Source organism: Salvelinus sp. IW2-2015, linkage group LG15 (genome assembly GCF_002910315.2).
Source record: "Salvelinus sp. IW2-2015 linkage group LG15, ASM291031v2, whole genome shotgun sequence".
Lineage (NCBI taxonomy): Eukaryota > Metazoa > Chordata > Actinopteri > Salmoniformes > Salmonidae > Salvelinus > Salvelinus sp. IW2-2015.
This window is the reverse complement of record NC_036855.1, coordinates 5,476,235-5,500,465: the sequence shown is the minus strand read 5'-3', so window position 1 is coordinate 5,500,465 and position 24,231 is coordinate 5,476,235. Positions and strand designations below refer to the sequence as shown.

The 24,231-nt window shown below is 43.1% G+C and overlaps 2 protein-coding genes across 10 annotated transcripts in view; one reads left to right on the top strand and one right to left on the bottom strand.

Moving 5' to 3' along the window:
• rtkna (rhotekin a) overlaps nucleotides 1–16,410 on the top strand; it is a 124,233-nt gene extending 107,823 nt beyond the window's left edge. For 3 of the 9 annotated variants that reach the window (XM_024002623.1, XM_024002627.2, XM_024002629.2), the window contains exons 5-12: nucleotides 5,756–5,873; nucleotides 7,336–7,560; nucleotides 7,783–7,877; nucleotides 8,475–8,581; nucleotides 8,674–8,805; nucleotides 9,611–9,776; nucleotides 9,989–10,093; nucleotides 14,371–16,410. In XM_024002623.1, the coding sequence (XP_023858391.1) occupies nucleotides 5,756–5,873; nucleotides 7,336–7,560; nucleotides 7,783–7,877; nucleotides 8,475–8,581; nucleotides 8,674–8,805; nucleotides 9,611–9,776; nucleotides 9,989–10,093; nucleotides 14,371–14,981 (1,559 nt within the window). In that variant the 3' untranslated portion in view covers nucleotides 14,982–16,410. The other 6 variants (XM_024002630.2, XM_024002631.2, XM_024002624.1 and 3 more) reach the window with 4 other exon arrangements.
• A 1,332-nt stretch (nucleotides 16,411–17,742) lies between these two features.
• On the bottom strand, nucleotides 17,743–23,015 carry LOC111974764 (acyl-coenzyme A thioesterase MBLAC2-like). The gene is made up of 2 exons (XM_024002751.3): nucleotides 22,372–23,015; nucleotides 17,743–19,191 (listed from the first exon to the last, which is right to left on the bottom strand). Exons 1-2 carry the CDS (start codon nucleotides 22,811–22,813, stop codon nucleotides 18,803–18,805), a joined length of 831 nt encoding a protein of 276 aa, XP_023858519.1. The 5' UTR covers nucleotides 22,814–23,015; the 3' UTR covers nucleotides 17,743–18,802.
• Between the last annotated feature and the right edge of the window lie 1,216 nt (nucleotides 23,016–24,231).

Here is a 24,231-nt window from a genome sequence, read left to right as displayed (position 1 = left end):
TCTTCTCTCACTCTCTCCTCTCTCTCTCTCTCTCTCTCTCTCTCTCTCTTCTCTACCTCTCTCTCTTCTCTCTCTCTCTCTCTCTACCTCTCTCTCTCTACCTTTCTCTCTCTCTCTTCTCTCTCTCTCTCTCTACCCCCTCTCTCTCTCTCTCTACCTCTCTTCTCTCTCTCTCTACTCTCGCTCTCTCTCTCTACCTCTCTCTCTCTCTCTACCTCTCTCTCTCTACCCTCTCTTCTCTCTCACCTCTCTCTCTCCTCTCCTCTCTCTCTCTCTCTACCTCTCTCTCTTCCTACTCTCTCTCTCTCTCTACCTCTTCCTCTATCTCTACCTCTCTCTCTCAATTCAATTCAATTTCAATTCAAGGGCTTTATTGGCATGGGAAACATGTGTTAACATTGCCAAAGCAATGAGGTAGATATATATACAAAAGTGAAATAAACAATACAAATTAACAGTAACATTACACATACAGAAGTTTCAAAAACATAAAGACATTACAAATGTCATATTAATATATACAGTGTTGTAACAATGTACAAATGGTTAAAGTACACAAGGGAAAATAAATAAGCATAATATGGGTTGTATTTACAATGGTGTTGTCTTCACTGGTTGCCTTTTCTGTGGCAACAGGTCACAAATCTTGCTGCTGTGATGGCACACTGGAATTTCACCCATAGATATGGGAGTTTATCAAATTGGATTTGTTTTCGAATTTCTTTGTGATCTGTGTGATCTGAGGGAAATATGTCTCTCTAATATGGTCATACATTGGGCAGGGTAGGAAGTGCAGCTCAGTTTCCACCTCATTTTGTGGGCAGTGAGCACATAGCCTGTCTTCTCTTGAGAGCCATGTCTGCCTACGGCGGCCTTTCTCAATAGCAAGGCTATGCTCACTGAGTCTGTACATAGTCAAAGCTTTCCTTAAGTTTGGGTCAGTCACAGTGGTCAGGTATTCTGCCACTGTGTACTCTCTGTTTAGGGCCAAATAGCATTCTAGTTTCTTAGTTTTTTTGTTAATTCTTCCAATGTGTCAAGTAATTATCTTTTTTGTTTTCTCATGATTTGGTTGGGTCTAATTGTGCTGTTGTCCTGGGGCTCTGTGGGTGTGTTTGTGTTGTGTGAACAGAGCCCTGGACCAGCTTGCTTAGGGGACTCTTCTCCAGGTTCATCTCTCTGTAGGTGATGGCTTTGTTATGGAAGGTTTGGGAATCGCTTCCTTTTAGGTGGTTGTAGAATTTAACGGCTCTTTTCTGGATTTTGATAATTAGTGGGTATCGGCCTAATTCTGCTCTGCATGCATTATTTGGTGTTCTACGTTGTACACGGAGGATATTTTTGCAGAATTCTGCATGCAGAGTCTTGGTTGGGAGCGGACCCAGACCTCACAACCATAAAGGGCGATGGGCTCTATGACTGATTCAAGTATTTTTAGCCAGATCCTAATTGGTATGTTGAAATTTATTCTCTCTCTCTACCTCTCTCTCTACTCTCTCTCTCTCTCTACCTCTCTCTCTCTCTCTCTACCTCTCTCTACCTCTGCTCTACCTCTCTTCTCTCGCTTCCTCTTCTCGCCTCTACCTCTTCTCGCCTCTACTCCTCGCTCTACCTCTCTCGCTCTACCTCTCTCTCTCTACCTGTCTCTCTCTACCTCTCTCTCCTCTCTCTCTCTCTCTCTCTCTACCTCTCTCTCTACCTCTCTCTCTCTACCTCTCTCGGGCTCTCTACCCTCTCTCTACCTCTCTCTCTCACTCTCTCTCTAACTCTCTCGCCTCTCTCTCGCTCACTCTCTCTCTCTCTCTCTCTCCTCGTACATCTCTCTTCTCTCTCTCTCTCTACCTCTCTCTCTCTCTCTTTCTCTTCCTACCTCTCTTTTTCCTCGAGCTCTCGCCTCGAGTGTATCTGCCTGAACTCTCTCTCGTGCCTCCTCGCACTTGCGTCTCCTTTACTCCGCAAAAGATGTATTCCTGTTTATATTTGAATTGGGTTTTTAATTGTATTTATTGGTTATCTAATTCTATTATGTGTATAGTGTACAGTCATATGTAGAGATGGGTTCTTTATTTACTTAGTTTATCTGCTTATGATAAACTGTTGTATAAGAGTTCGCGTATCTAATGTGTTAAGGGGTAAGATGTGTTTATGTACGGTGCTGGTTCTGGTCAGTCTGTATGATGACCACATTGGTTCATGCTGTAATGATCAGTTTAGGGCTGTAGGGGCAATTTTTATAAATTAATGAGATGTTAATTATGATAAGAGATGGTGTTGCTGCCATTGTACGCGTCGATAGGCCAAGTTTAGTATTTTCTGAAAGACGTGCTGGAAACTACAATAGGAATATTTCATTTGGTAGTAAGTCATCATAAATATGAGATTTGATGGTCAAACACTCTTTTTGGGTTCTTATGTAGTGCGTATTCTGCGTGACGACAAAAAATTAAACCTTATCGGCTCCCGATATATGTGTTTGTGCAGATCGTTGTAGCGTACTTGGAGGCATTTCCACTCAGTCTCGGGAAAAGCTACTGGGAAAGGATTTACATTTGAAACAAAATGTTCATAACCAAAGATGTGTTGTCGGAGGAAGATAGTAATGTTTCTATTCAAATGGTCTTGTTCAGAATGCGATCTTGTAACAGAGGTGAAAATACTCACTTTTGGGGTTGCGCTCTGGGAAGATGTTAGTCAACATAGGGCGTTTTGTACCTGGCCTCAGGGGTTCGCACAGCAGCGCACGACACCACCGTGGAACACATAAACCATACACATTTTAAAATTAAGATACACACAACAGTGAGTACGCAACCACAATTAAAACATTAAATTGTATATGATTATGTCCCCATCCTTTCTGATACCCAACATCTTGTGTATGTGCGTTCTAATAAACTCATATCACTACTTCTATATAATTATCCACGCATCATTAATTAATGGGGTGAACTCAATTTTTGCTTTGATTGTTTGTTTTTGCAACTTGTCCATAATGCTTAGGATCTTGACCTTAAAAGTATGAAAGCTACAAGTTAGATGGTATAATAGGGTAACAAGTTTTAATTAACGGCAATTGTATTGAACATCACTCAGTTGAAATATCAGCATTAACCACACTAACTCAGGATCAGGCGGGACAAAGTGTGTGCGCGGTGTCAAGAAAGAAAAAAAGAGAATGTTTGAGGATGAGAAAGAAAAAGAGATGAATGCGTGTGTGTACATGGTATGCTCATGCCCAAGTGTGTGTGTGGGAGTGTGTGTGTTCAATTCACATTCAATGGCCAGTACGCAGGCCATTGTCCATCTCAGAGAAATGTTCAGAGCTAGGTGTTTTACAGGTCTCATAAGGAAAAAAAACTACTTATTTGGTTGAAAATGTATCGTCGTATTAGTTAGAAACATTCATTCAGTGACAAAATTTACAAAAAAATGTAAGTAGCATTATTTTTGGTGATAGTGAGTAGATTCCCAAAACTGAGTTTTTGCTGAACTAATGTCGTCCACCAGTTGCCTACAGAAAAGTATTCATACCCTAGACTTATTCCACATTTTTTGTGGTTACAGCCCCGAATTCAAAACGGATTTAAATTGGGGGCGGGGGGGGCGTCCTCACCCATCTAGACCACACAAACACACACAATAAACATGGTAAGTGTGAAACATGTTTTAGAAACTTTAGCAAATTATTGGAAATGACCTATAAGAATATCTAATTATACATAATGTATTTACACCCAGAGTGGAAAGCCACCTTTGGCAGCGTTTACAGCTGTAGTCTAAGAGCTTCCACACCTGGATTGCTGCAAACCATTGCCCATTGTACTTTTCAAAAATTCTTCAAGCTCTGTCAAGATTGGTTGTATCATTGCTAGACAACCACCTTTAAGTCTTGCCATATATTTTCAAGTAGATTTAAGTCAAAAATGCAACTTGGCCATTCAGGAACATTTCCACTGTCTTCAAGGTAAGCAACTGCAACATTAGTTTTGGCCTTTGTGTTTAAGGTAATTGTCCTGCTGAAAGGTGAATTCCTCTCTCAGTGTCTGCCTTAGAATTCAGACAACCACCTAGGATTTGCCTGTTGATTAGCTCCATTGTTTCTTTTATCCCCCACAAAAAAAACTAGGTGCCTTGCCGATGACAAGCATTACCCCAAAACATGACGCAGCCACCACTTATGCTTTGAAAATATGTTAGAGTTGTACTCAGTAATGTGTTGCTTCTGTCCAAACATAACACTTTGTATTCAGGACAAAAAAGTGAATTGCTGCCACATTTTCGCTGTGTATTACTTTTAGTGCCTTGGTTGCAGGATTGTCATGGTTTTGGAATATTTTTATTTCTGTTACAGTGAGTTGGTAGTACCTACCATGTTTGTTGTATTCCTATTCCTTCAGTTCTCTTCCTTATCACAACCATTAAAATCTCTTTAACTGTTTTAATGTCACCATTTGGCCTCAGTGGATAATCTGAGCAGTTCCTTCCTTTCCGGCAAATCTGATTTAGGTTAAGGACTTCTATCTTTGTAGTGACTGGTTTGTATTATACAATCCTAAGTAAAGTGTAATTAGGTAAACTTCACCATGCTTCGTTAAAGGTTATATGCAATGTATTTTTCTTAATTCTAATCTGCATAGGGGCTTCTTTTGCGAGAGCATTTCTAATATACCTCCCTGGTCTCTGTTGGTGAATCTGGTTTGATAATTCAATGCTTCGGTGATGAGGTGACCTTACAGATTTAATTGGCTGTGTGTCAGGTACAGAGATTGGTTGCTGTAGTCATTTCATAAAAATCATGTGTTAAAATACTATTATTGGCTACATAAGTAGTTTAATGTGCCATGTGCAACTTTGTGTGGACTGTTTTAGCAATGTCTTATTCCCTGATATCTTATGTTAGGTTTGTCCATAACAAAAGGGTTGATTATACGCATGTGTTTGATTCAAGACATTTCCAGCTTTCACATTTTTATTATTTTGTCAATTAGATAAAAAAATTTTATAATATTTGATGTTTGACATTAGGGGGTATTGTGTGTAGAGGGACAAAAATATTCAACAGTGGTGGAATACTTGTTCTGAAGGCTACTTTATACACAATTGCGTTAAGTTTTGGATTACAAGTTCATGCTGATTTGGCCCACTAATCACTGTGGGTATTGTAGATGTATGAAACTTGAGTGGTGCGATGCTCTATCCCAATTCCTGGGTCTTGCCGTTAGTAGAAGGCTCGCAGACTATGTGGGACACAGATCGCGTCCTCGAGTGGTATGACGTTGAGTTGATTCGTTGGTTTACCATAAAGGACAGACCACTGTCACCATGGTGTCATCCTGGTTGAGTGACGAGATGGACACTGTTCCTGAGCCCCTAACCCTTCATGGAGTGGACCCTTCTGTAGTTTGCGGTGGTTGATTGTGATCAACGAGTTCTGTGTCCGAATAATGTGTTTCGTATTTGGAAAGAAATCTCTTGATAATTTTGAGTACTTTGGGTTCTCATGCTACATACCCAACTCTGCCAGGTTTGGTCTAATAACTCCTATAATCTCAATGAGATAATCCTTCGTCAATGACGCGACTGCGTTCTTTTTTGGTGTCATGCGTGTCATACCGGTGTGGAACTTAATGACTCTGCTTATGGATAACTGCTGAGGACACACCTCACCATGGCTGTCTAGTGAAAAAAGTTTGTAAAACAAAACAACTCTACATCTCTCTCTCTCTGTCTACCTCTCTCTCTCTACCTCTCTCAGAGCTGCATCGGTGTGCAGTGTTCTGTCTGCTCCAGGTGGGGGCGGAGATCCACGACACAGACATGGTGATAGTGGACCGGACACTCACCGACATCTGCTTTGACAACACCATAGTGTTGTAAGTCCTATTTGTGTTGTGTTGTATCTAAGGCTGCGTTTACACAATTATTGGCAAAAGAGCTAATCTGATTGGTCAAAAGACCAATTAGTGGAAATATATCAGAATTGGGCTGCCTGTGTAAACACAGCCTTGCTGTCTTATCTTTCATATAGAGAGTGTTGTTTGGTCTGTATAAGGGCATGTATATTTAATGTCATGATTGTATGATAAAGATAGATAAAATTAAGGTAGATAATGGATATATTTTTGAAATCCTGTATCAGTAACTGATACATATATAGTACCAGTCAAAAGTTTGGACACACCTACTCATTCAAGGGTTTTTCTTAATTTTTACTGTTTTCTACATTGTAGAATAGTAGTGAAGACATCAAAACTATGAAATAATGCATATGGAATCATGTAGTAATCAAAAGAGTGTTCAACAAATCAAAATATATTTTATATTTGAGATTCTTCAAAGTAGCCACCCTTTGCCTTGATGACAGCTTTGCACACTATCAACCAGCTTTACCTGGAATGCTTTTCCAACAGTTTTGAAGGAGTTCCCACATATGCTGAGCACTTGTTGACTGCTTTTCTTTCACTCTGCGGCCCAAATGTTCCAAAACCATCTCAATTGGGTTGAGGTCGGGTGATTGTGGAGGCCGGGTCATCTGATGCAGCACTCCATCACTCTCCTTCTTGGTCAAATAGCCCTTACACAGCCTGGAGGTGTGTGGGGTCATTGTCCTGTTGAAAAACAAATGATAGTCCCACTAAGCGCAAACCATGTGGGATGGCATGTCGCTGCAGCATGCTGTGGTAGCCATCATGGATAAGTGTGCCTTGATTCTAAACAAATCACAAATCACAAAATCACCAGCAATGTACCATCACACCTGCGCCTCCATGCTTCACGGTGGGAACCACACATGCGGAGATCATCCGTTCACCTACTCTGCATCTCACAAAGACACGGCGGTTGGAACCAAAAATCTGAAATTTGGACTCATCAGACCAAAGGACAGATTTCCACCGGTCTAATGTCCATTGCTTGTGTTTCTTGGCCCAAGCAAGTCTCTTGTTCTTATTGGTGTCCTTTAGTAGTGGTTTCTTTGCAGCAATTTGACCACGATTGGCCTGATTCACACAGTCTCCTCTAAACAGTTGATGTTGAGATGTCTCTGTTACTTGCTAAATTCTTTGTTACATGGACCAGCATCCCTGTGGAACACGTTCAACACCTTGTAGAGTCCATGACCCGACAAATTGATGCTGTTCTGAGGGCAAAAGGGTCTGCAACTGAATATTAGGTGTTCTTAATGTTTTGTACACTCAGTGTACATTCTGTGTATGTATAAGCATGTGTTTTGGTGTGTGTGACTGTGTGTGTTTGTATATATTTGTTTTTGCTGTGTGCATGCATTTCTATGCACGTATAACTGTGTATCTCTCCATATGTGTTTGCCGTATCAAGCAGCGAAGCCAGCCCGGGATTTGAGCTGCGCGTGGAGATGTACAGCTGCTGTTCAGAGGAGGACTACTCGACAGGGAGCACGTCTCGGAAACTAGCCAGCAAACTGAGCAGCTCTCTGGGCCGTTCGGCAGGGAAGAAGCTCCGCGTCGCCATGGACCCTGGAGCCTGCAGCCCCATCAGCAACGGAGGAGGAGCCACGCTGCTGCTGCCTCTGCCCACAGTGGTGTGAGTGTGTTTATGTTGTGTACACACGCTACTTCTGTAGTGATATTCACACACCCTGAGACCTATTTCTAGGCATGTAGTGTACAGTCATTCATACAGACACACGTATGCAGTCCTGCAGCGAAACACCCACACAAAGTCACTGACGTAGACACCGACGTGTGTATTTAGTACCACAGTCACACAGCTCACCAGTGCCTCTGCCATGTGTTCTGTTCACAGGGGACCGAAGTACCATCTCTTGGCCCACACCACCCTGTCACTGTCACACGTCCAGGACAGCTTCCGCACACATGACCTCAGCATCTCGGGCAACGGTAGGTCACAGTAGGGATGTGGTTTATCCATGTACAGTAAATATGGGTCAGACTTCTCTTTCTCTCCCTCCCTCTGTTTCAGTACCTCTCGCTCTCTCAGCTGCCCACACCTCTCTGATTCAGAGGGGTTGGGTTAAATGCAGAAGACAACATTTTGGTTGAATGCATTGTTGTGCTACTGACTAGATATCCTCTTTCCCCATGTCTTTGTCTCTCCATTTATCCCAGTCTCCCTCCCTCACCCAGCCACGATGTTAGCTGTCTGACAGTCATTGTCAAGGTCATAGTAATACATTGGAGTCAGTGCTGTGTAAAACTCCAATGATAAGGTGTACAGGGGAGTAGACACCATGACATGTGCTGCTGCTTAATTCATTGCCCCTTACTTACAGCTGTAATAAAGTTTGATGGGCACTCCACTGTTGTTCGGGGCTCACCTTGCAGCTGTGACACTTTTATTCCCTGCTATTGTGTGTGTGTGTGTGTGTGTGTGTGTGTGTGTGTGTGTGTGTGTGTGTGTGTGTGTGTGTGTGTGTGTGTGTGTGTGTAGATGTTTCATTCCTTTCTCTCTCTATCCCCCTCTGTCGTTCCCTGTAGAGGAGTGTTCACACTGGGTGCCTCTCTACGGCAATGTGTGTTGTCGCCTGGCTGCCCAGCCTCACTGTATGACCCAACAGATGATGAGCGGCTGCTTGAAGGTCAAGGTGAGGGTGTCTGTGTGTGTTTGAGAGGATAGCAAGGCATGTCTCTCTCTCTCTCTCTCTCTCTCTCTAATTAGCGTCTCTATCTCTCACAGCAGTTTGGAGGTGACCCTCAGAGTTGGACAAACGTCTACGGTGTCCTTAAAGGGACAAACCTTTTCTGTTACCACCGGCAAGAGGATGTAGAGGCTAACATAGAGCCTGCTTTTACCATTTCCATCAATAAGGTCAGTGGATGGAGAAAAAAAACGTCCCACATACGCACACTCTCAACATGAAACAATAAAGCATGCTAGCTGGTGGCCCCTGACCCACAGAAAGAAGTCCTCATTCAGCTTCAGACAGAGACAATTCTGTAGAATCATGCATCAATCAGCAGCTCTGACTGCTCTGCTCTCAGGATCAAGCTGAACCCAGTGAGGCGGAACAGGGCACTGCTGCCACCTACTGGTGGGGATGGGGAAATACATTTGGAGTACTGTCTTTAGGGTGTCACAATAATATCTCCTTTCTCCTGAAATGTACACTCGTTTACTACTTCCCAAAGCATTGGATTGGTGGAGGCATGGGCTACAGGAAGTTTCCACCCATTATACCAGTCATTTCCTTTCAAATTAGTGAAGGGAAGTGAACATGTGCACACTTTGGGAGGAATGAGAGACAATTGGGACGTATTTAACTAGGCAAGTCAGTTAAGAACAAATTCTTATTTACAATGACGGCCTACCCCGGGCCAAACCTGGACCATGCTGGGCCAATTGTACACCGCCCTATGGGACTCTCAATCACGGCCGGATGTGATACAGCCTGGATAGCTGATAACTGGGACAGATTCATGCTTGAGGTTACTTGAGTGGACTTGGCATATATGTCACTCACTGCTCTGTGTGTCAGTAAGTGCATTCACGCACTGTGAGTTGACGAGAAAATAAATGATTTGATGCTTAAATTCATCTTTTTGGGGGGGTTATTGAATCATTTGGTCAAATGCAACATTATTAGCTGATTGTGTGTGTGTTTCCGGTGTGTTAGAAGACGAGAATACGGGCGTCGGAGAAGGACCGCCACAATAAGGCCCAGAGTATCTGTATCAGTAACCATTATGGAGGAGAGGAGGTGACACACACACTCTCAGCAGACAGTCGTGAAGACACACACCGCTGGATGGAGGCCTTCTGGCAACAGTTCTATGACATGAGTAAGTAGGCTGATCACATGATTAGGGGCCTGAGTTCTTCATTGGTGAGCTCAGGGGAAAACTCCTGGCCCTAGAGTAGACATACACACCCTACACTATAGGTCCTGATATGCTCTTGTTCATGTGCTCATTGACTCCTGATGTGTCGTTAGTGGTTTTCTCAGGTTGATTGGATGTTGGAAGATGACTGACAGTTTCCTTCTTCCCTGCAGGCCAATGGAAGCAGTGCTGTGACGACTTAATGAAGATTGAGCTGCCATCGCCCCGGAAACCAACCCTGGTCACATCGAAACAGGGTTCTCTTTACCACGAAATGGGTAAGACAGGGACCCAAATTGTCCATAATACTGTTTATATGATTCAGTAATATGTTGTGGACACTTAGACTTGAGTTTCTTTCCGCTTTTATTTATTTGTAATAAATCTAGAACATATAGTAATTTGTTAGTTAGTTTATAAGTTTAGGGTTACAAAAATCATAGCTTAATAATAGGTTAATAGGTTTACAAAAACAAATACATTTAAATATATACTGAACAAAAATATATAAACACAACATGCAACAATTTCAATGATTTTACTCATTTACAGTTCATATAAGGAAATCAGTCAATAGAAATAAATAAATGAGGCACTAATCTACAGATTTCACATGACGGGGCAGGGGCGCAGCCATGGGTAGGCCCACCCACTTGGGAGCCAGGCCCAGCCAATAAATAAAAAATCCCGGGAAAAATGGCTTTATTACAGACAGAAATACTTCTCAATTTCATCAGCTGTCGGGGTGGCTGGTCTCAGATGATCCCACAGGTAAAGAAGCCGGATGTGGAGGTCCTGGCCTGGCGTGGTTATACGTGGTCTGCAGTTGTGTGGCTGGTTGGACGTACTGCCAAATTCTCTAAAACAACCTTGGAGGCGGCTTATGGTAGAGAAATTCTCTGTCAACAGCTCTGGTGGACATTCCTGCAGTCAGCATGCCAATTGCACACTCCATCAAAACTTGAGACATCTGTGTCATTTTGTTGTGTGACAAAACTGCACATTTTAGAGTGGCCTTTTATTGTCCTCAGCACCAGGTGCATCTGTGTAATGATCATGCTGTTTAATCAGCTTCTTGATATGCCACACCTGTCAGGTGGATGGATTATCTTGGCAAAAGAGAAATGCTCACTACCAGGGATGTAAACAAATGTGTGGGCAAAATCTTAGAGAAATAAGTTTTTTGTGCGTATGGAACATTTCTGGGATTTTTATTTCAGCTCATGAAACATGGGACCAACACTTTAAATTTTGTTCAGTATATTTCCAGAGGATGATAGTCCCCTTAACCACATGCGTGTTTCTGACTGTTCTAACAGTGGTGGTACATATGCATGAGCTCTCCATCGGACTCTACTCTGAGCTGCCTGCCACCACACTAGCACACCAACCAACCTCTATGCATAATGGATGGAAGTGTTCTTTTCTCTGACGTGCTGACTCTCTCTCTCTCTCTCTTCCTTTATCTCTCTCTCTTTGTGTCTCTCAATCCTTCCTTTTTGGCTATCACCTTCCCTGCCACTCTCCCTTGTTCCTGTGCTCAAATTACATTTCCCCCCTTTTTCCCACCATTATCATTCTATTCCCATCATTGTTAATTTTACACTCCAATGGAATTCTAATATTCATACATTCTAAATGAACTCCTTTTTACCGTGTTATGCACATCAATTTATTNTTACAGACAGATTATTTCACTCATAATTCACTGTATCACAATTCCAGTGGGTCAGAAGTTTACATACACGATGTTGACTGTGCCTTTAAACAGCTTGGACAATTCCAAAAAATGATGTCATGGCTTTAGAAGCTTCTGATAGGCTAATTGACATCATTTGAGTCAATTGGAGGTGTACCTGTGGATGTATTATAAGGCCTACCTTCAACTCAGTGCATCTTTGCTTAACTTCATGGGAAAATCAAAAGAAATCAGCCAAGACCTCAGAAAAGAAATTGTAGACCTCCACAAGTCTGGTTCATCCTTGGGAGCAATTTCCAAATGCCACTTTGTCATTATGGGGTATTGTGTGTAGATGGGGGGGGGGGGATTATTTGATCCATTTTAGAATAAGGCTGTAACATAACAAAATGTGGAAAAAGTCAAGGCGTCTGAAAACTTTCCAAATAGACTATAAATGCTCCGTACATATTTTGTCTTTCTTGATTCTTCAGATACAGGCATTTGGAATGTTGTGCATGAACATATATCGAATTAATTTGATTAATTCGAATGAATCGCCAAGTCCTAATACAACCAGACGGTCTCTCATAAGAGAGAGTCCAGTTGTCCCCAATGTTTCAAGGACAGAACTTATTCCTCTTTCCACCCTGTCTATTGTTGATCCCTGTTGGCCTTATTCTTTCTGCTGGGGCTCATTGAGTCGTGGTGACCCTTGACCCACAGTACAAAGCCCTGTTTTAGCTTCAGGCAGTGACCATTAAATCAGCCAACTCTGTGGGATCATGTATTAGTCAACAGCTCTGACTGCTATGCTATCAGGATCAACGTGAGCCCAGAGTGAGGCTGAACAGGGCGCTGCTACCATCTACTGGTGGCGATGAGAAAACACATTGCAGTGCAGTCATTATAGTGCGTCCCAATAATATTGCCTTTCTCCTGAAACGTACCCTCGTTCACTACTTCCCAAAGCATTGATAGAGGTATTGGCTGTAGGGCATTTCCACCTCTTATACCAGTAATTTCCTTTCAAATTATTGAAGGGTAGTGAACAAGTGCACACTGGGAGGACGGAGAGATAATTGGGACGTAACTGATAACTGGGAAAGATTCATGCTTGAGGCTGACTCTACCGGACTTGAGTACGTCAGTGACCGCTCTTTGTGTCAGTAAGTGCATTCACAATCTGCGTTGACAGACGTTAAAAGCACGATTTCATGCTTAAATGCTTATTTTTGGGTGGGTATTGAAACATTTGGTTAATTCAACATCAGTAGCTTATTGTGTGTCTGTGTGTTAGGAGACGAGAATACGTGCGTCAGAGAAAGACCCCCACAGTAAGGCCCAGAGCATCTGCATCAGTAACCAGTACGGGGGAGAGGAGGTGACGCACACACTCTCGGCAGACAGTCGCGAAGAGACACACCGCTGGATGGAAGCCTTCTGGCAACAGTTCTATGACATGAGTAATTAAAAATAATAATAATGACTTATTATTAACAATAATATTTTTGTATTTTATTTAATAATATAAACTAATAATACATCTGTATTTTTTTACACGAGTAAGTAGGTTCTGATCATATGATTAGGGCCCTAGGTTCTTCATTGGTGAGGTCAGGAGGTAAGAAAAAACTCCTGACCCTCCTGGCCTTAGACATTATACACACTTTACACTCTAGGTTCTCAAATGCTCTTGTTCATGTGCTCATTGGCTCCTGATGTGTTGTTAGTGGTTTTCTCAGCTCTTGATTGGATGTTAAAAAGTGATTGACGGCTTCCCTCTTCCCTGCAGGCCAATGGAAGCAGTGCTGTGACGACTTGATGAAGATTGAGCTGCCATCACCCCGGAAACCAGCCATTGTCACGTCGAAACAGGGTTCTCTTTACCACGAAATTGGTAAGACAGCAACCCAAATGGATTCAGAAACGGTTGACTATATTGTCCAAAATACGTTTATATGATTCAGTAAGACATTTTGGAAACTTGAGGGTCTCTTTCTGCTTTTATTCGTTTGTTTTAAATCGAGAACATACAGTAGGGTAACATAATAGTTTGTTTAGGTTAGCGTAAATAAATCAATGAACGATATATCCAGAGGAGGACGGTGCCCTTTCCGTAACTGCATGTGTGTGTTTCTGACTAGTTCTTCTAACAGTGGTGTGGTCCACCATACGCATGAGCTCTCCATCAGACTACTCTGAGCTACCTGCTACCACACTAGCACACCAGCCAACCTCTGTACTTGACAATGGATGGAAGTGTTCCTTTCTCTGACATGCTGCTGACTCACTTTCTTTCTCTCTTCCTTTCTCCCTCTCCTTGTGTCTCTCTCAATTTTTGTCCCATCTCCCCTCCGTGCCACTCACCCTTGTTCCTGTGATCAAATTACACCCCCCCACCCCACTAATATCATTCTTTATCCTTCATTATTAATTGTACACTCCAATCGAATGCTAATCTTCATATATTCAAAATGAACGTACTTTTACCTTGTCGCGCACGTCATTTCATTCCCCAAATGATATATCGCCATTATATTTTACTGCTTGTCAATGTACATTATACCTGCCCCCCTCCCCCTGGATCCTAGCCCCCCTCACCACCCCCTCTTGCGAGGGTCTCTTGCTGCAGGATAACGCCGTGTCTGCTGAGATTCGTGCTCTGCTCTCCTCCTATTACAACGACAGGTGAAGTACCAGTGGGGTCCACTCCCCCCCCCCGTACTGGGCTCTCCTACCTACTGAGGAGTGTTAAAGCTGACATCCCTCAACTACCACCACCAAGTCTAGGCCTACCCTTCTCTAAACTTTCTCAACTTTATGAGCATAGCATCCTTCCACAGTGGAGTAATGACTTTCCTCTGCTCCTTCTAGTTATTGACACCTCTGATGACATCAGTACGGTGACGGACATCCTGGCGCGGCGGATGGAGGAGCTGGAGCTGAGGAGCCAGCTGGGGACCTCTCCTCCCTGGATGTCCCTGTTCGAGGAGTCTCCTGGTTGCCCCCGCACCCACAACCGCCTCCCCCACAGCCCCCTGCGCTGCCCCCGGCCCGGCCTGCTCTCCTCAGAAGCCAGCCTGACCTCGGACAGCGACAGCCCCTGCAGCACCAGCCCTTGCTCCCGCTACAGTGGCTGGGCAGAGCCCCTCTCCCTCTCCTCCCCCTCCTCACACTTCCGCCCCCGCACCCTCTCCCTGGACGCCAAGCTCAGCACCCTCAGGGGCAGGGGGTATGGAGGGGTGTTACAGTGCTCCTGTCAGCCCCCCTCCTCCTCCTCCCTTGCCCCCATCCCAGCCCAATGCGTCCCCCAGGCCACCCTGTCCTGCTCCAGCTCTACCTCCAGTAACAGCTCCAGCGAGGGCAGCCACAGCCCTGAGTTGTCAGACGGCACCCCTTTCTCACGCCCCTCTTCGGCCCGTCAGAGCCTCAGGAACTTGAGGGCTAAACTGGACCCCCGGAATTGGCTCCAGAGCCAGGTATAACCCAGCTCAGACCCCCAGATCACCCAAGGTCCTGGTAAGAACTGACAGGAAGGAAGTCCCCACTTCCTCTCTGATGAAAGGGCGTTGGTATTAACTGGAATGACTTCACTCTAATGACAGGAGAATTGTGAATTGTCAGTGTATGGGAATGTTTAGTATCTGAATGTGGTCATAGGGTTGTTGGTGTAACTTGTGATCTATTCAAATGGCTAGACCCACTGTCGCCTGTAATAGCAATTAAATCCTGCCAGAAAAAGTCCTCTGAAACTACTAATACACTGATTTGCTTATTGCATGATTGTGCTCGAAGTCGAGGAATGTGTTGTTTCAGATCTTTAAACTGCTCAGAAAGTGAATGAATTTTGAAAGCTCAACTTAATGCAACTGTGCTCCCATTTAATTTACTGTGCTACTTGTTACTACTGTGATAACATCAGGGTCACTTCCTCGGCTGGGTTTCCAGAACTTCCCCTACATTCATTAACACATTGTAGGCCTAATACACATCAACCAATATTTGAGTTCACCAGGACATTCCGTTAAGAAACTGACAACAATTATTTGTACCAATGTATGGAGTAAATATAATGAATTGAAGGAAGCCTAAGGTAATGTACTACATAATCACGAGAAGCCATATTAACTCCTGTGTTACACTGCCTCATTCAAGTACCGGGTGCAAATGTACTGACTGAAGAGCGTAGAACCTGGGAATGTGCATACATGGGTGAAGAGTTTTGGAATCCCACAACTCTGACCTCTTTGTTGATTGATTTATAGCTTAGTTTGTGGTACTACAGTCATAACGTTATGCCCGGCAAACCGGTTTCAGAATTCTGCTGCAATATGATATGAAACATTGTAATCGATCAAGTATGCAATGCAGGAAATATTGATCTCTAGAAAATATTGTGTTGTGTTTTTTTGTCTTAAAATAGTGTAGTCTTTCACCTAATGCCAAGCAGCTGATTGTATTGGTTAAGTGATGAGGTGGGCAGGGGTAGGTGTGTCCCTGGTCTGTGCAGTAAAGCCTAACAATCCCTGTGCTTCTAATAGACTTTCTAACATGCCACTGTGTCCTAAGGGCTCGCAGCTGGCTCACTCCTTTTTACTCAGAGTAAAACAACTGTACATGCTTCAAAGTGGCATTTGTTACTGTAAAGTTTTCAATAAGTTAACAAAACTCTTCTTTTTCTTATACATTATTACGTGATTGATTTTGTTATAAATACAGCTATATTGATTTATTTTAACAGATTGCATATCTATAACTGTGTCTAATAGATAACATTGAATGTTAACAAGAGTGTCTTGTGTTAGCAGACTGTCTGCATGCACGTCATCCTGGGGGAGAAAGAAATAAGAACTCTGTCATGTTTTAAATACTGTATTCAACATAACAATAATAAATGGTGTATCCATTCAGAAACAGCCTTGGATTATTTATTCTGTCATATCTCTCCTTTTAGTGGAAATGATATACATCATATAATCCCAGTAGAAATGTCACGTCAGTATGACATGAGGATTGAAGCCATCCACTAACCCTAGATCAAACATCACTCTCGATCAAACACCATGTGCTTTTTGTCAATGTTGACTAACTCTGTGTCAGTTGACCAAAAACCTATGTCAACATAGACCCATTCAATTTACAGAGCATGTCCACACACTCTATTCAAAATAAATAATAAAACGAGTGCATGCCAAAGTATTTTGTTTATATATAGTTTAGAGACGGAATTAATATTTCATCCATTTAAAGTTGAAGTCTGAATGTACTCCAAGAGCCATTGACCTAGTTATCACGATCATTCTCTGCACACGAAATCCAAGGCTGCGTCGCGATTCTCCACCCGTCTCCCAGTGTGCACTTCCACACATTAACAGTCATGGATTTTAAAATAATTGTGAATTGGTAAAATCCTTTGCTAGACAGAGTTTTCACCATTGTTAAATCTATGATGTGGAGTATAAAAGTGCACACTTTGGGAAAAGGGTAAAGAATTGGAAAGCAGCCAAACTGTTGTCACATGAATCTTTCAATAGGAATTTGTGCTTGTTGAAAATGCCATTCTCACAGTGTTGAAAGTAAAAGGAAAAAACACACTAACTGGATTGTCTCATTTCAAGAATGTGCTGACACTTTTATTCTATTGCGAGTGTGATGGATTATACAGTGCGGGGCTTTTTCTGGATTAAAATGGGGTTTAGGTGGGGGGCATGGCCAATGGTGCAGCTGTTGACTTAATCACTGAAATAAAAGCTAGACAGTCAGGGAGAATATATATATATWTTTTTTTAATTAATCGATTTTGTTTGAGTCACTCAGATGGCATAAACCATGGCAAAATGTGTAGAATTGTAGGACATTTTCTTAAAAGAAAAAAGTCAGCCTCATTGCAAAATGTGTAGAATTGCAGGAACTTTGCTTTAGAACAGCTACATGTAGTCACTGGGGCCAACAGGAGGACCTCTAAGTATTTGTTAGTTCTCAAAGAGAATAAAGTTCCTGCAATTCTACACATTTTGCAATGAGGCTGACGTTTTTCTTTTAAGAAAATGTCCTACAATTCTACACATTTTGCCATGGTTTATGCCATCTGAGTGACTCAAACAAAATCCATTAATTTAAAAAATATATATATTCTCCCTGACTGTCTAGCTTTTATTTCAGTGATTGTTAGTTCTCAAAGATAATCCTATTTATAAATATATAGGCCCATTATCTTTTCTACATACTTTATCTGGTTTTAGTCAATTGAATGAAATCAAGTTTTATTGGTCACATACACATATTTAGCAGATGTTATTGCGGGTGTAGAGAAAATGCTTGTGTTCCTAGCTCTAACAGTGCAGTAGTATCTAAAAACAATTCACAACAATACACACATCTAAAAGTAAAATAATGGAATTAATAAATATATAAATATTAGATAACACAGACAAAAAAAATCCACCCTGAAAATGTTTTTTATTTATTCATAGGCGGCCCGAAAAAAACGTGGCCCGCCCAAGACTAGTGTTACAAAATATATAGGTCTCCTCCACCAGCTCCCTCCCTCTTAGCCTGGGGGACAAGGTTATAAAATATACTGATGAGTCATGCCCTCTGTCTGTCTGTGTCTGTTGGTCTCTGTGTAGGTGTTGTGTTGTCACATTGTGTCCCCTAAGGGAACTATGTTATTCATCTCCAGTCCAAGCGGGCCTCCCTAATGTTTCTTAAATATGTTTTAGCTCAGCGATAGCACACCTGATTCAACTAATGATCAAGAGCTTAAGTAGTTGTGGGGACTCCCGAGGTACTGGGGTTAAGAAACACTGCCATATTTAATTTTTTTACTAGGCAAGTCAGTTAAGAACAATTTCTTATTTTCAATGACGGCCTAGGAACAGTGGGTTAACTGCCTGTTCAGGGGCAGAACGACAGATTTGTACCTTGTCAGCTCGGGGATTTGAACTTGCAACCTTTCAGTTACTAATCCAACGCTCTAACTACTAGGCTACCTCATGGGAAAGAGCATTCCAACGATCACACAACTTAATATTTATCTTAATATTACATAATAAACAAGATTAATTTTCCAGTCTTTAATGAATCCTGTAATAATGGCAATCTCAATATTCTGTCAATCATTGCCTGATGTAATTCAATGGGGGCATTTTGATGAATCATTTAAAATAACATACATTGGATCACATCAGTTTATAATAGACAGTACAAGGAAATCCTGTTAATTGAGGGGGTGAATTATCTTCCTCACATCCCCCAGTCTAACTCTGCAAAAGATTCAACCTGGGGTGCCAGCCTCTTCATGTGGCTAGCAGATGCCACGTGTGTTGGACGCCCGTAGCGCCAATCCGGCCAAGGTCCTCCAGGCAAATGTGGAGAAGCGTGCCGGGCAGGTGCCGGCTCTGTCGATGTACCCCGAGGCGATGTGGTGGAGCCGTTTTGCACCAAACGTGTGATAGTGTCCCGGCATTACCTGGTCCACCTGCTCACTATCCACCAGCCCCACCAGGCGCTCACAGCTACTGACGTAGTCGCTGACCCGGCTGGTGGGCAGCCAGTCGATCATGGCTCCGTCATAGACCACGTCCCCGCTGAACAGCATCTTGTTGTCCCCGTCGTGCAGGCAGATGCTTCCCCGGGAGTGGCCGGGCATGTGCAGCACCGTCAGCTGCCTGTCGCCCAGGTTGATGACATCACCTGAGGGAGAGCAAGGAGAGAGAGACGGGGAAAATGGACTCATTGAGCAATAAGATATTCCAACTGCATTGCAGCACTGACACAGCAGAAATGTATTGACTGGCGCACAAATTACACAGGGATAGGACGCTAGGTGGGGAGAGTTTGCTCCAACTTCGTCAAGTGAGCAGCAATGATGTGACCTGCAAGTGACCTGCTATGATGAAGAATATGGTTAGGGAGTGTGTGTGTGTGTGTGTGTGTGTGCGTGCGTGCGTGCTTGTTTGTTTTAGACGTCTTCATGGGTCCAAATTCCAAAATGGACCTGGAGCTTTCCCATCCGGACCTGATATGCATCTGTTTTTTTAAATATAGAGATCGTTCCAAACGGACCTGAGGACAGCCAGAGCCGTTCCGTACAGACCTGGTCGGATCCAGATACAGTCCTTCTCCTTTAACTTTTAATTCTGTCATTTTAATTCCATCTTCCATTGATTCATGTAGATATCTTCAAACTTTTGCCACACACAGAGCGAGGCTCTACGGCTGTAGCTTATTTAAGCAATAAGGCCCAAGCAGGTGAGGTATATGGCCAATATACCACGGGCTAAGAGCTGTTCTTATGGACACAGCGCTTAGCCGTGGTATATTGGCCATATATCACAAAGCCTCAAGGTGCCTTATTGCTATTATAAACTGGTTACCAACGTCATTAGAGCAGTAAAAATAAATGTTTTGTCATACCCATGGTAAACGGTACGATATACCAGAGCTGTAGTCAATCAGCATTAACGGCTCGAACCACCCAGTTTATAATGCCGCTTTGATGACTCATGATTGGTCAACAACACGCTACACGCACCACGCTCCACTCTTGTATTTGTATTTATTAAGGATCTTTTCCTGGGGTGCAGCAACATTAAGGCAGTTATATACAAAAACTAAATATTACATGACTACATGTCATAATACTTTTCACAACACTTTAAGTGTGTGCCATCAGGCCACTACTCTAGTACCACATACAATACATGACCAAATGTATGTGGACACCTGCTTATCGAACATCTCATTCCAAAATCTTAATCATTAATATGGAGTTGGTCCCCCCTTTGCTGCTATAACAGCCTCCACTCTTCTGGGAAGGATTTCCACTAGATGTTGGAACATTTCTGTTGCTTCCATTCAACCACAAGAGCATTAGTGAGGTCGGGCACTGATGTTGGGCGATTAGTCCCTGGCTCGCAGTCGGCGTTCCAATTCATCCCAAAGGTGTTCGATGGGGTTGAGGTCAGGGCTCTGTGCAGGCCAGTCAAGTTCTCCCACACCAATCTCAACCAACCATTTCTGTACGGACCTCGCTTTGTGCACAGGGACATTGTCATGCTGAAATAGGAAAGGGCCTTCCACCAAACTGTTGCCACAAAGTTGCAAGCACAGAATCGTCTAGAATGTCATTGTATGCTGTATCGTTAAGATTTCCCTTCACTGGAACTAAGGGGCCTGAACCATGAAAAACAGCCCCAGACCATTATTCCTCATCCGCCAAACATAGATTCATCCGTCGGACTGCAAGATGGGGAAGCGTGTTTCATCACTCCAGAGAACGTGTTTTCACTGCTCCAGAGTCCAATGGCGGCGAGCTTTACACCACTCCAGCCAATGCTTGGCATTGCGCATGGTGATCTTAGCCTTGTGTGCAACCGAGGACAGACTATTTTTTACACGTGCTGCACGCTTCAGCAGTCAGTCGTCCCGTTCTGTGAGCTTGTGTGGTCTACCACCTCGCATCCGAGACGTTGTTGCTCCTAGACGTTTCCACTTCACAATAACAGCACTTACAGTTGACCGGGGCAGCTCTAATAGGGCAGAAATTTGACAAACTTGTTAGAAAGGTGGCATTCTATGACGCTGCCACGTTGAAAGTCACTGAGCTCTTCAGTAAGGCCATTCTACTGCCAATGTTTGTCTATGGAGATTGCATGGCTGTGTGCTCAATTTTATACACCAGTCAGCAATGGGTGTGGCTGAAATAGCCAAATCCACTATTGAAGTGATGTCCACCCACTGTTGTATATATAGTTTATCTACAATACAAAATCCATGTGTATGTGTGTGTGTAGAGTGTGTGTGTTATCATGTGTATGTGTATGTGGGTGTCTGTGCCGGTGTGAAAAGCAAGAGCAGCAGCATAAATTATAAAATGTAGGCGCTCTCTCTCTCTCTCTCTCTCTCTCTCTCTCTACTGCAGCAGTCACGTTTGGATCTGTACGGGCCCTTCCGGACAAGTCAGTTAAAATTACACATACCTGAGACCCGTGACAATCATATCAGATCTGACACAGACAAGTGACATTATTTAGAATTCTGGATCCGGACCCGCTCAGGTCCTGGATCGGGTAATTCACTATGGCTGGGTCTAGGCTGCTGTACTTCCCTGGCTGAAATAAAATCCATCAAAGTTATGGGCTGAGTATGAAAATAGCATCTCTGCAGATACAGGCATACTGCAGAATAACAACCACTAATGCTATTTGTGAGCCACTGTCATTCACACATTAAAGCCATGACCTTAAATAATCCCTCCTATGGGACCTATTGTAAGCAACAACATTGTACAGTTCATGTAACCGAGTCAAACTGATGTAGGGAGTGAAACGTCATCTTACGAATGTGCAGTCAGAGACTAAACAATAGGCCTTTTTGAAGCTCTGACTTCTATTGAGAGAGTATGATGAGATTGATTATACAGTTACAAAACTGTATAAAATAGGGGTGGATCATGCTTGATGTGAGGCTGTGTGTGTTCTTGCATGTGTGCATGCGCACCTGTGCACGAGTGTGTGTGTGTGTGTGTGTGTGTGTGTGTGTGTGTGCGTGTGTGTGTGTGTGTGTGTGTGAGAGAGAGTTGGGAGGTCAGTGTTGGTGCCCTGCCAAGTCTACTCTGCAGTATACATTTCCCTATGGGATACAGCTTAATGTGAAAGCGGATTCCAATACAATGTCGATTTTCTGTAACAAGGGGCAAATCCACATCCTTTAAGGACTGTGTAATTACATTCATATTGACCATATCCTTCTCTCAAATCCATATCATGCATTAGAGACTGAACACAGCTAATGGTCTTTCAGATTACTGGTAACAATCATGCCACCACATTGGTGTACCATAACCACTAGATTGTATGGTTTGGTTATTACCTTCTTGTAGTATGTGTGTTGGTTGTACAGCCTTGACTCTGTATTCTCTGGCCCTCCATCCTGGCCAGGGAGCCTGGACTATCTCTCTGTCGGACAGCCACGTGACGGTCTCGAAGTTGTCTCCGTTGGCCAGTGCATCGACCTCTGCACTGTGGACTCCCACCTGTTCGAACTGATGCAGACCACCTGAGTGGTCGAAGTGGGCGTGGGTGGCGATCGCCAAAATGGGGTTCTTTCGCTGCGGGTCGTCTCCAAGCAGACCTTTGGTGTTAATGTAATCTGGTAAACTCCTCAACCCCAAGCCTGTGTCTATCACTACATCTTGGTGAGATCCTCGAAGGAGCCAAATATTTGCTCTGTTTGACGATTCAAAAAACTTCTCCTGGATCCAGTACAGACCTTCTCCGAGGGATTTGTGCGCGTACCAGTCCGTTGCAGACATCCCAGTTCATGCACTTGGCGTAATAATCAAATATGTTATGCGGTCAATTTTGTTGCTGCACAGGTACTATAATATCACTCTATTTACGCAAAAAAAAATATGGTGGTCGCCGGATACACCCTTGTGGGAAGAACGCATGTTGACTGAACGAATATAATGTGAAACCAAACACTGATTGTCAGCAAAGAACACACCCACCATGTCGTCATATAAACCATGCCCTTGAATGCATCGCTACAAAGCATCAGTTGTGTGCGAACGGTTTCCATCCAATTGACCCTGCTCTAAACTCCGCCCCTGAACCGCGATTGACCAACCAGAGCTTACCGTAACCAGCCACTCAGACCTCGGACACTTTTCGCAAAAAATCCTCATTGCGTCTATGGCATACACGTGCGGTCCAAACACTTAAAACACACACCCTCGCCATCTCGGAGGGAAGTCCAATGATTAGCCAAGCAAGGGAAGTTTGCAACGTAAGCCCCCTCAGCCCTGGTATGTAGTCCAAACACTTAAAAGACACACTATCCCCTCAGTCCCTTTTTTTTAATTGTAATTTTTATTAACAACAAATCAATACAGAAAGTACATAGATATTATCAATAAAACCGTTCCAATAAGGCATGACATTAACAACATCCTGCTGAAACAAGGTTCGTATCGCTCTGTTGTTGAATGGACCAATAGAGAAACAAATCTTTCCTGCTGATGAGTCAACAGGGTTAATGGAAGGTAGGTTCTGAGGGTCAGATCTTGACACGTTCCTGAATAATAAAGCAACACCTGAGGGAATGGCATCTAAAACAATTGCAAAATCTTTAGGTGTTACAGGGATCTTGTAAAGTGATACGAACCCTCTGCATTTACAAGTTGGCTCACCAACAGAATATTATTTCGGGAACCAATATTCTAAAAACAAAGAAGTATTTTTATACAATATATCCAGATTATTCCCAAATAATATCTGTGTGGATAAAAAATTATGCTTATAAATTAAGGACCATGACAAGAGAACCTGCCGATGAAAAGCAGAGTTTCACTGGAACTTTGTCAATATTATAATTGCAAACCAACATGAAGTTAAGGCCACCAAAAGTAGAGAAGACATGATGAGTACTAAAATTACACATAGAAGTGGGTCTTCTTAGGAATTGTTTTATCCAATTGATCTTAAAAGTATTATTTAAGGTAGTAAAGTCCAGAAATTTCAGCCCACCATACTCATACGTGTTTTCCAAATGTACTTTTCTTAGTGGGTGTACAATCGTCGCAAATGTAATGATGGGGAGTTTCAGGCCCCAGAGTGAACATAATTGTACACTCGCAAACCCGACTAAAACTGAGGGCTGAGGGGCTTATGTTGCAAACTTCCCTTGCTTGGCTAATCATTTGGACCGCCCTCCTTGGGCTGAGGGTTT